Here is a 12,446-nt window from a genome sequence, read left to right as displayed (position 1 = left end):
GCCTCATCAAACCATCCAACTGAGAAACGATGAAGAATGAGGGATGATGTTTTATTAAGAAAACCACCTACACTCAATTTTTTACTATTTATTTTATTTATTTATTTATTTATTAACTCATTACACATAATATACATCACAGGTCTTAATTTAAAGGTGTAAGCATAAACTCAAAATAATTTTTCCGTACACCTAGCCGTTGACAAATTTTTGCTTTGTTAGTCTAATAGATTAATATATTAACATTCACAATTAATGCTACAAAATCGTTACTTATTCACATTACCATTTAGAATGTGGGTAGGTAGACAATGATAAATGTAATAACCAGTTGTTACTAACTTGTCTTATATTGAAAATAATATTTTCATTGCTTTTTAGTTTTTATGTTTTAAAAATATATTTAAAAAAAACAAGTGGCGTAACAGTGAGCGCTGTGAATTAAAGTAGGAAGTCTCGGGTTCGATTCCCGGCAGGGGTATTTGGGAATTTATAATTTCTGCAATTTCTCTGATCTGGTCTGGTGGGAGGCTTTGGCCGTGGCCAAGTTACCAATGACGTGACGCTATATGATTTAGTGTTCCGGTGCGATGTTGCGTAACAACCGATTAGGGATACGACTACCATACTCCCAAACAGGTTAGCACTAACGCTACCATATAAATCTGCAACATCACTTATCATCATGTGAGATTGCAGTCAAAGTCTTACTTGTAGTGGAAGAAAAACAATTTAAAAACAAACAAAATAAAGAAATATTTTCTTTATGTAAGTTTGTTTTTATTATTTTCTTAATTTAAAATAAAACTATTGTTTACATTATATGACAGGTTTGACTGGTAGGGGAAGGGCGCATGCAGTTGTAGTCCTGCCTGGCGCAGTGGTGAGTTCTGGTCTAAGTTGAAGATTCCGAGTTCGATCCCAGCCAGGCGGAAATTGGAAATTAATAATTTCTTAATTTTATTCGGACTTGTCTGGTGTACTTTAGCCGTGACTTCCGATAAAGACGTGGTGAATAGAAAAGCCAGTTATTTATTACAAGGATATACCTAGCTCAAACTGTTTCATAAAGGCTACAGTTTGTCTTGCTATTCTTAAATAGAACTTATGGCGCCAATAACAAACTCCCTTTTCCCTTTAGTGAAACAACTAACACACAAATGCGCGATACAAACAGTTGCTGTTTCTACCAACAACCCCAGCTTACCGCGTTCCCCTATCCCACCCTATACACATGCGTATGTGTGCGTGAAAACATATGTGTCGGCGAACTGCTCGCCGCCTTTGCTTGCCTGGTACATACGTGACTGGCGTAACTCACATGCCTCCGTGGACGTGACATATTTTCTCCACACACGTAGGATTTTTTGCATTTTTTTACGCACGATTATAATTATTGTTGTTAGATAATTTATAGAAATTACCAAGATTACGTTCATTATTTTATTATAGATACTATAACTCCTAATAATAAAAACTCAGTTTACTTACTAGCATTGGATATCGATTGATTATATACATTATTAATTATTTACTTGGGTACATTTGTTAATATTATTAGCTGACCTTAAATTATAATATAAAGTTAATCTTGCTAAGTAAAAAATGATTTCAAATAATCAAACACATTCTTTCATGGAACATGTGATACTACCAACATTTATGCATTCTACTCCGCATTCCATCAATCCACATTTCAACGTTATATAGTAGTGTGCAGTGTATCACATGTGTGTATAGCGATAATGACCTGCGTATTATACACCACTACACACATGTAGCGTAGACATGTGGATATGTTAACGTCCTGGCCACCCATATTGCCCTGGTACTAACGTGTGTCCGGGACATCACATGACGGCATCCATTTTAATATGACGTGTCACGTGTGACATGCCTTGTTGTCGAGTGTGTCGTACACAACATGTTTGAATTTGACATTACAATTCAACCTTTAGGCAAATATGCCCTTATTGAGGGACCTGAATTCAATAATTTTTAATTTTCAGGGGATATACTGTTTGTGTAAGTACCTTTCTGTTAAGTGCGTAGCTGAACACTAAAACTTAGGTTTCCAAAGGTACACTCTAGTACATGACTCTGTGGCTATCTGTAAAGGTAAAAGTACTTACTTGTAATCAAAGAACTCAGAATAAAATAATTAAATAAAAAATTATAATGGGACGATTCCTGTTAAAATTCGGAAGCTATATATTAAACTTTTTTGTCAACTGTCAGATTTTAAATGGAATTTATTGTTGTACCAACTTATATTTTCGATTAGTATCATTAAGGATAATTTTTATCTCAAGCGTTTTTGCCTTTTCAGCGAACGGATGTAAATAAATAAACCAATTTATACAAAATGCCTTTAATCTCGAACCTCAAGTAGCCTCTTACTTTGATGTAAACTAAGACACCTTCAATAATTATTGTTAAAGATTCACCAATTACCTAGAAATACTCCTACTATCTACTATACTATATAAAATGTATATAGTATAGTTTTGATATAAAGCAGATCTTATTAAACCTATCCTACTAATTACTATTATCTTTTTATTATTTTAGCTTTTATTAAAATAAGTTGTTAATTTTATCGAAACTTTGGTAAGTTGTATAAAATAGAAGTACTGAAAATTAAAAATTAAGTTATTATACGACTGAAAATCACCTCACTCTTATTTTAGAATTATTTGCGACATCAAAAACCTAATTGTGGCTTATATTAGACTAAGAGAATAAGAAACGTATACCTAACGTATGACTCGACTTTTTAAAGACGATAAAAACAAATACCTGTTATTACGTTGTGTTGTAGTACATAGTATTTAAAAAAGACAACCCATTTTATTAGCGCACGCGGTAATGCAGCATCGATAAGAAAAACCCTATTTTTAATGTTGTTAAGAATTATTTAAATCTGTTCAGTAGTTTGAAAGTCTAGCGCATCCAAAATTTTTCCTCTTAAAAGTATTAAATATACAATATATTAGGTAAAGCTCCCAGTGAAGGTGAGCATCATAGAGATTTGTTTGGCAAATTATTCGGCGGCCTCGAAACATAAAACAACATGTTGAACTTGAGTATTATTCAAATTAATTTTTGAATATTTTTGTTATAGATTCAGGGGTTCCCAAATATGTACGCTTTCCGTGCATACGAGCGTAAACAACGTCGCACCCCTAATCAACACACAGCTACACTTCATCAGGACCGAAGGGTAAGTCAGACTTGTAGCGTATCTTTAGGGCTTATATCGCCCTGGTAGATGTTACCCGCTTTACACGTGGTGTGCGAGACCTACAAAGGCCGGTAATTTGGCAGTCATTGCCCTGGTTACCTTGACCTACTCTGCTTCGTGTGAATGGCTGTGAGTTACACGATTTAGTGTAGAAACGGATTCATAGCTGTATTCAAGAAAGATCTAACGTTTATAGTGTGTATAATTATTAAAAACCGACATCCAAAGTCAATACAAAGTTTTGGTTTTGCATTTTGAAGTCAGGTGGCATGAAACGACGCGACACGCAAACCGCATGACTTTGACAGCCGATTGGCGGCAGTGGGCAGCGACCCTGCTTTCAGAGTCCAAGGCCGTGGGTTCGATTCCCACAACTGGACAACATTTGTGTGATGAACATGAATGTTTTTCAGTGTATGGGTGTTTATCTATATATTATAAGTATTTTGTATATTATTCATCAGTTATCTTAGTACCCATAACACAAGCTACGCTTAGTTTGGGACTAGATGGCGATGTGTGTATTGTCGTAGTAGGTATGACTGATGACGCTCTTTTGCCGTCATGACGTCTCCTCTATGCTAACAGTATTTGCGTCTTTAGACTTCATACTTCGAATTCATACATACTTTTAATTTCAGATTCGATGGGCCGAACAGCTTTTCACTAAAAGTCGGGTGAAGCGGTACCCATTTCCGGATCCTGACAAAAAGTTACATCGGGTAAAAAGAATAGACAACAGCACCAGGCAAGCAGAAGACATAAAGGGTGTACGTGATCACCAAATACAAAACGGACTCTTCGACGATGAGCTGTGGGAATATGAATGGTATTTGGTACGAATCTATCCGAATATATTTGTTTTTTTTTTCCTATATTAGTATACAGTGGATAGAACCCAAAATAGCTCGAATGTTTTTAAAAATGATTTAGCATGTTGAAAGTCCATTCTCAGTGAGTAACATAATAATAAGATTTTGCCAGGAATACATACCTAAATATTCTTTAAGCAGACTGCTTTAACTAAGACCAAATGAAACGTCATACTTAAGTGCTATCTACTACAAAAATATTGGTCTGTACTCTGTAGTCGATCTAAAGCAAGTGTGCAGAGCTATACACCTATCTATTGTACATCGGCTGAAAAAGAGTAATGTTTGTCGAAGATAATTAAAAAATAAAAGGTACTGGTTTGCTGAAATTTATCAATGATAACGTAAATGAAATATAATATGTATTTTTATTACCTATCCTATACTACTTATATCCTTTGATACTTACCGAGAATGTAGCGTTCTATATATATAACGTTATAAGTAGTTTGTAATTGTATCCAGTAACGCTAGATGAATATTTCAAGTCTAAAAATTACGGTTGAAAATGACATTATAATTTTTGAAATTGAATCATTACGTAGTATAAAACTAATTCGCTTCCGCCACTGATACGTTAGATATTTTAAACTACGCAACGAATTTTTATGCAATTTTCAGCAATAGATAGAGTGAACCAAGATGAAGGTTTATATGTAATAAAAATACATAATATTATATAAGAGAAAAGGCCAAAAAAATCAAAGATTATTAGTTGTTGTAACAAACCTAATTTTGTGAGCTTGCATTGCAAACGCTGGCTAAACATGTATGTATATCTTAAAAAGACCAATAAAAAACTCTGGGATGGTATATGTTTATCTCCAAAGGATAGCCAACAGTAACCATATTTATCTCATACATGTTACAACAAGAATAAGGGTTTTTTATCAAGCTATTTTAAAAATTATAGTATTATTCCGTTATACGTTGTGCATTTACTGTTGATTAAAACTGTTTCTGAGCATAAAGTATAAATTATAATTTACGCAGCGCACGCCAGTAAAGATCCCAGATAGCAAGATTTTTTAAACTTTTTTTCTTGAATTTGCCATTTTATTATAAAATTAAATTTTGTCGTACCCCAGCAAGACACACGTACGGATCTATACTTGCCTCGTCTGGATCTCAACGTGCTGCCAGTTTACGCGCTAGGCTACAATGGCCGCGGTGTGCGAGTGTCAATATTGGACGACGGCGTCGAGCACAATCACACCGACCTACGTGAGAACTACGTTAGTTTTATGCTATCCTAGTAGTTTGGACAAAGGGTGTGCAAGTTTTCGTAGATGTGGTTTTTCTTTTTTTAGCCACTCACTAACTAAACTAACAACTAACTAACTTTATAGGGCAGATGCGCTGGCAAATTAAACGTGCTAATTTGATATAACAAGAACTGTTATTACCCTATTTCTTTAATTATATTATAAATATAAATTTATTGAAAAAAATATTAGTTTTGAGACGGTAAAACTCTTTGACAGAATATTAACAAATAAGGGCGAAACACTTAGAAGCTACTCCTTTATTTATAATAGGACTTTGACTTTATTTATCATGAAGTTTTATTTAACTATATTTTGTTGTGGCCAGAAAAGTTAAATAAATACAGATACTTTTTTGTCAATTAGAGGGTTTGTCTACTTATATTGTCAAAATAAAAAGAACGTCTTAATCTATTTATTAAAAATATAGATTTTATTATATTCCTTTACTATACATTACTCAAAATATATGTTAAGTTCTCAAAATCCATGATCATGTGGGCTTTTCTCATGAGAGGGGTCACGCAACAAAATGACGGCAGTATGTGTACTACTACTAGTACTACTTGGTAGTTAGTAGTTTAGTACCACTACTACCTACTTCATTGAATTATTGTAAATACATATATTCATATTCTAAAATATAAATTTTAAATATTAATTAAATTAATGATTACGCACCAGTTGGACGCACATTGATTCAAGGTTTACGTTCGACTCACACATCTCCATTGAACTTGTGTTATCCTAGTACTCTGGATTAAGATAGTGGAAGTTTTTGACATCCATTCGTTCAATAAATAGTCCGCGGACGATTGGGCGGGACCCATCACTGCCATCCCACAAACCAAATTCTCGCAACACACTTACTTACTTACAAGTCTGAGCAGTAAAAGCAATATTACATACATCTATGTAACTCGCTAGCGTTTCTGCATTCCTAGTGCATGATCTGAAGTTTATCCGTTAGTCAAAAGCAACCAGATGTCCCGTTTTGCCCTTCTCGCGTACCGTACGAGTTAGATCTGGCTAAAACTAATCCCAAAGGCGCGTCTAAAATCCTTCTTCCTATCTACGTGCCTTCAAAACCATTTTGAGGAAAAGTTGGAAAATTAGTATCCTACTTTATTTATAAATAAACATACTTACTATATTTAATCTATTCGTAATCTTTTTACCACTTAACGACGTTGTTTTTGTCAAAAAATATCCATACAATTTTTGACAATAAACAACTTTGCTAAGCAACTTGTCAACAGATAACAAATAGAATGAATTCGATAACGGTCGTTAGTCTATCTAGGTAATTCATATTACTAAAATCGAATAGAAATTACTATAGTTTCGTTAATAACTTATTAGATAAACCTTCGTGCTTTTTCTTAGTTTATCAGTAACTAGTTGTTACCCGAGACTCGCGTTCGTTTTTGTTTTCAAAGCATATCGTATGAACATATTTTTTTGGGAGATGGAATTCAATTAAGGTTTTTACAGAAATAACAGTTTTGTTTAGGTGTAGTCCTTAAATTTTCTAAATTCGCAGTAACTTTTAAATTATGCGTCCAATTGGAATTAATTCGTCATCGACAATCAAGCGAGTCGCGGGGAGCCACTGGATACAAGCGGCCCAGAATCGTGCAGTTTTGAACGCCCTACAAAAGACCTATGTCCAGCAGTGGACGTCTGATGATACGACGACTACTGACGACGATGATGAATTTTACCCACTGTGGTTTCAACCTCCGATTTCATAAATTTTTAGACAGATGCTGCTATTGCGACATTACTAGTTAGTCTATATATTTCCTCGCTTTTTTGTAGGTAAAAATAAGTGGGTTAATCATGTACTGCACACTTTGCTACACAGGTAACATTTTGCTACTTTGTGTTAAATTTAAGCAATTTTTTTTAAAGATCTTAATTTCTTTGAACATTAATTCAAGCCTATATTACTTCGTGAAAGCTCAACTTTCTTTTGGCGAAGAAATGGTTAAAATCGGTCCAGGAATTACGGAGCCTATTGGGTGGTTGGTTGGTTCCAAACGGCCTCGTGCGCAAAGTGATCAAGATTAATTTTCTATTCCAACTGTACAAAATATGCGTCACGTCGCCTATTATCGCTATTTGTAGCGTAATAAAAATAATAATTAATAATAAAATCATTAATTTACAGGATTATTAAATAGTGACAGAAATCATAGCCTTACCTAACCTAACCTAACCAAACATAGTATCACTATGTTTAGGTATCAGTGATTCAACCTAACATAGACTATGTTTGGTTTAATCACTGATACCTCAACTAATTAAAAACTCGTACTATAGGTAATGGCTTAGCGTGATGTTAAAATTGCCAAAAAAATATTGTTTCTAAGAATTTTCATGCCCTATTTACCCTCTTGGGTGTAGAATGGTTATAAACACTAAAACATATCTACTATTTTCACTGTTTTGCAATTTTTTTAATCCGACTAGTAGTTTCAATGAAGTTTCAAGTAATAAAATATATTATGCAGAAAATGCATACACAATGCTTTTTTACTTTCGAATGACAAATTACTTATGACGTAATAAAAATACGTTACGTAATAGTGTATAATCTTTTTTCTTACTTTATTATCATCATGTTTCTTGATAATGTTACGATAAAACTTAAGACTAAACTAATTACTGTAATTGGCATGCCCGTCTTTTTCCTACTTGTCTCATTGTATAAACAATATTTTCATTACTTTTTTTAATGTAAACTATGTTTTTAAAATATAAAATATTTCTTAATTCAAATAGGCACATACACTTTTGATGCGTACATTAAATGTAAAATATGACATAGAAGTGAGTTGATGGCGATAACTAAATTCGTCAACTTAAAACTAAAGCTACGAAGGTTCCTAAACCGGTTGCTATTTTTTTTTTACCTCCATCTCACATTGTCATTTAAAACTATTAAAGAAGCAATCTGGTTAGAGCAATAATTTACACCGAAGCATTTTTATCGTTGACATAGTCCTTAATACTATAATAGTACTTCTATAAGCATACGTTTAATACAAACTTTGATCTATTTCAACGACATCTCCAAGATATCAACTGGTAGTTTATTGTAAAATTGTAAACACATATATTATGTACATAGTAATTCACTACACAGTAAATTAGTAAGACATTAAGACGTGGGGCGACCTTCCTGTAAAAGTTGTTCTATCGTAACACCTCCATTCATTACCTGGTACCCTGGTAACTTCGCGGCCGATACAACGATTGCGGCGCACTAGCGAAATCGCCTTTGCGCATGATCATAATTTTAGTAGCCAAGGGCAACGGTGGGGGGTCACTTGGTCACTCACTCAATGGCAGTCCACTAACGCCGTCTCATTTGAGTATTTTCATTATTTTTCTTTATTACTACGTATCCTAATATAGGTACATTATAATGGCAATGTTTTTTTCTGGAAAATTGTATTTTTTTTATTATCACTTTTCTAATATGAACAATTTACTGTCCTGACGTAGAAAATTCTTATTTTGAGAGAATATTCTTTGAGCACCTGTATGGTACTACTAATTAAAGGTTATTTTTTTAATTCTACCATATAGGGTTAAACAGTGAAAGGGGTTTTAGTCGGTAAGAGTCCGACATAACCGCTGAACCTCCCCGTAGTATCCATGAGTATTTCCCCACAAGAAAAAAAAGCGAACGATAGGTTGTATGAAAGTCTTTCATTATTCAAGATATTTATGAAAATGATATAGAGATTAGATAATAATAGATTCAAGATATTTATGTTCAGGCTTTTGGTTAAAATTAAAAAAGATACTACGAGTTACACAGAAAGTGCCATCAGCAAAGGGAATATGGGATGATTTAAGACAAGTGTAAATGTTACATTTTACAGGGAAGCTTTAATCAGTGGCGTCCACTTCATACATTCGTGAAAGCACTGCCTACCCTTATTCCTTGATTTAACTTTACAGTAGCGGGATTTTTCCATTTGACGCAGGGAGATCCCTGCTTTATGCCTAATCTGGCCATAAACCATATACACGCCATGGCATTGCTGTAATAGAACGCCATTATAATGTACCTATTTTAATTGTTTTTTTTAATTGCTGAAGTGAGAAAAAAATTGTGTTTCTCATAGCTGCAAGATAAGCAGTCCTGTATTAGATATAAATATTTCCCAGGACGCTGAGATAAGTTGGGACTGTAACGACGCGGATTCCGACCCATATCCAAGATACGACAAGGAAAATAGCAATTCACATGGCACCCGATGCGCTGGAGAGGTGAGCTATTTTTTTTTAAATTTTAGTAAGCACACAAATGTGCTTTTTAAGTAATTAAAAAAGGTCCTAAAGTGGGCTGGTAGAGGGTTGATATGATGACGATGTTGGGTCGACCCGGGGATCGAATCCAGGACTTCGTGATCTGCAGTTGAACATGCTCACCAAAATAAATGAACATTTTCTAAACAGCACTTAGTAAAAATATCTGCCTACTAATCTGTTTCATTCGTCAGATAGCAATGACGGCCAACAACAGAAAATGTGGTGTGGGCGTGGCTTGGGGCGCCAAAGTGGGAGGAGTTCGGATGCTCGACGGCCGTATCACTGATCGAATAGAAGGTGAAGCAATAGGTGAGCGATCACTTGGAGTTTATTCACTCCTAGTACAATTGATCGTCATGCTGAGCGCAAAATGCTCCTCGGAAGCGGAACCAACAACTCAGGCAGAAAATATTTTCTTATTAAACTAATAATAAAAATGTGAAAGTGTGTGTTTGTTAAGTTTTATGAGCAGTTCAGCCGAACATATGTATGTTCGGTTCAACCGCGCTGCACCGATATTGATGATTACTTGGGGGTTATTATTGGCAATATTTTTTTACCTTGGTAATTGAATTTTTGGGGGCAATTTGAAATGACTTAATTTTTTACGTTTTAAAATTTTCAACAATTCCGCTTGGTGTAGTGATGGTATATGTTCTAAAACACCCTGTGTTCCTGTGAAAGGAAGCCTGTTCCCAGCAATTAGATGAAAGTATAAGAAAATCCATCAACTCCTGAACTTTGAAAAGCGAAAGTAAATAATGTTTGAGTGGGTAGTTAATTTTATAATCTATAATCTAATCGCTATATCATAATCTATAATCACTAAATATTCTAGTTAAAAATTATAAAATAGGATTATCATTAGGTTTCGCCAGTTCTGGGCGAAATGCTAGACTTGAATAACACAAATAAGTATAATTATTGCAAAGGCAAACGAACTTGTATATTATTAGCTGTGAACAGAAACCTCTGACCGCTTATGCTGCCCTTGTAGTAATACTAAAATGTGACGTAACATCAAAACGTTTGGTGAACAGGGAAAGAGGGATCCGCTCAACTCTACTGAACATTCCATCCATTCCAATCAAATTTATTTGAAGATTTATTTTAGATCTTTTTTTATAATTTAATTTAGATTTTATTTTGAATTGTCAATTAATATGTATCTTAAAAAATTATGTCTGCTATTAAAATGCAACCGTTTTAAACCCCCCCCCCCCCAAGCCTTGCTTTTGCAATATATGAGTGATTCATCGATCATCCTTTACTTTTTGGCAAACAAAACTATCATCGTGATTGCGTGTTTCGTTCGTGCAGACTTTCGACTTGAGTCACTTTTCGTCACTTTTTACTGGGAGAGCATAAATAATAGAGAGCCTATCGCTTTATAGTACTAAGACGTTAACAACGCCATCTAGTTCAATATGTCTGCATTACGGCGTAGCTAAAGCACCAGTTCGCTAACTCTAGTTGAACGACAGTAGTTTTGCTACCGTGAAGTCCACTAAAGCCCTCTTGTATCGTACGTATAAACTAATCAATCAGAGCAGAACACGCACTGGTTTCAAGTGTTCTATATAAAACATTAGTTTAATATTTCTATTTTTAGGGAAACATTTATAAATTAAATTTTAAGGATACGCGTGGGATAAAGTCGACATCTATAGCGCCTCGTGGGGTCCAAATGACGACGGTAAAACTGTAGAAGGGCCTGGGCGACTTGCAATAGAGGCTTTTCAACGTGGTGTGGAAAAGGTAAGATCCAGTTCGCAATTTTAATTGTAAAAATTTGGTTTTATACCTACGTGTGCAGCTTCTTAGTAAATTATTTTTCGTTGCCCGAGAATTTCCGATTTTTATTCAATAAAACTAAATTTACTTTCTCGTAGTATTTGAACAATTAGGTATATGATAATAACAAGATACTGTTTCAGGGTCGTGGTGGTAAAGGCACAATATATGTTTGGGCCAATGGTAACGGCGGAAGTCACGATGATAACTGCAACTGTGATGGGTAAGAAACAGATTTACTTGCCTTTTATAACATTTAATTTACATACTTAATGTACCGCTTACTTTTTAACAAACAGACCGATTTACACTCCTCGTTCTATTGCTATTTTGCTGCAGTTACTCGTCGAGCATCTACACAATATCAATTGGCAGTGCTTCTCAGCAAGGCCTGTTTCCCTGGTACGGAGAAATCTGTCCATCCACTCTCGCAACTGCATACTCCTCTGGTGCTTATAAAGATCAGAAAATAGTAAGTCAAGTTCTAATCAATACGACTACATTCCATTCCATTCAGTAAAGTCAAAATCCTTATAAGTCATGTACTCTTAGTATCCAATTCGCAAGATTACGTAAAGTTGGCCAGCAATGCAACCCAGAATGGCAGCAGGCCACGGGTGGCCGCGCTGTGTTTTGTAAGAAAATTCAATTTATAATCATAAACTGAATTTTCTTTATGATAGAGTTTACTTTTACTTTATATAAAACAACTTATGACCACAGAGAAACATAATAACTATCCCATTCATACCAACATTAAAATGTCGAGTGTGCCAGAAGAAAAATAAAGAAATAATGTCAGTTGAGAATGACGTCATTTGTTGTTAGAATTAGAATTACGCGAATCTAAGCTTTATTCCTAGGGAGTATAATTTATGGTACGACTTCAGCTTCTGTGATTTACACTTTTAGACGGATAAATTATTTAGGTAGCCATTACCG

The 12,446-nt window shown here is 34.5% G+C and overlaps 1 protein-coding gene across 1 annotated transcript in view; it reads left to right on the top strand.

The window, feature by feature from the left end:
- LOC120632610 (neuroendocrine convertase 1-like) overlaps positions 1–12,446 on the top strand; it is a 30,240-nt gene that overhangs the window by 12,330 nt on the left and 5,464 nt on the right. Inside the window, exons 2-9 of the mRNA XM_039902539.1 lie at positions 3,125–3,223; positions 3,886–4,080; positions 5,205–5,351; positions 9,567–9,668; positions 9,902–10,019; positions 11,350–11,468; positions 11,648–11,727; positions 11,844–11,976. Of these exons, the coding sequence (XP_039758473.1) occupies positions 3,125–3,223; positions 3,886–4,080; positions 5,205–5,351; positions 9,567–9,668; positions 9,902–10,019; positions 11,350–11,468; positions 11,648–11,727; positions 11,844–11,976 (993 nt within the window). The remainder of the gene's footprint in view (positions 1–3,124; positions 3,224–3,885; positions 4,081–5,204; positions 5,352–9,566; positions 9,669–9,901; positions 10,020–11,349; positions 11,469–11,647; positions 11,728–11,843; positions 11,977–12,446) is intronic.

The sequence above is a fragment of the Pararge aegeria genome, chromosome 20, assembly GCF_905163445.1.
Source record: "Pararge aegeria chromosome 20, ilParAegt1.1, whole genome shotgun sequence".
Classification (NCBI taxonomy): domain Eukaryota; kingdom Metazoa; phylum Arthropoda; class Insecta; order Lepidoptera; family Nymphalidae; genus Pararge; species Pararge aegeria.
This window is presented reverse-complemented; position numbering and strand designations above follow the sequence as displayed.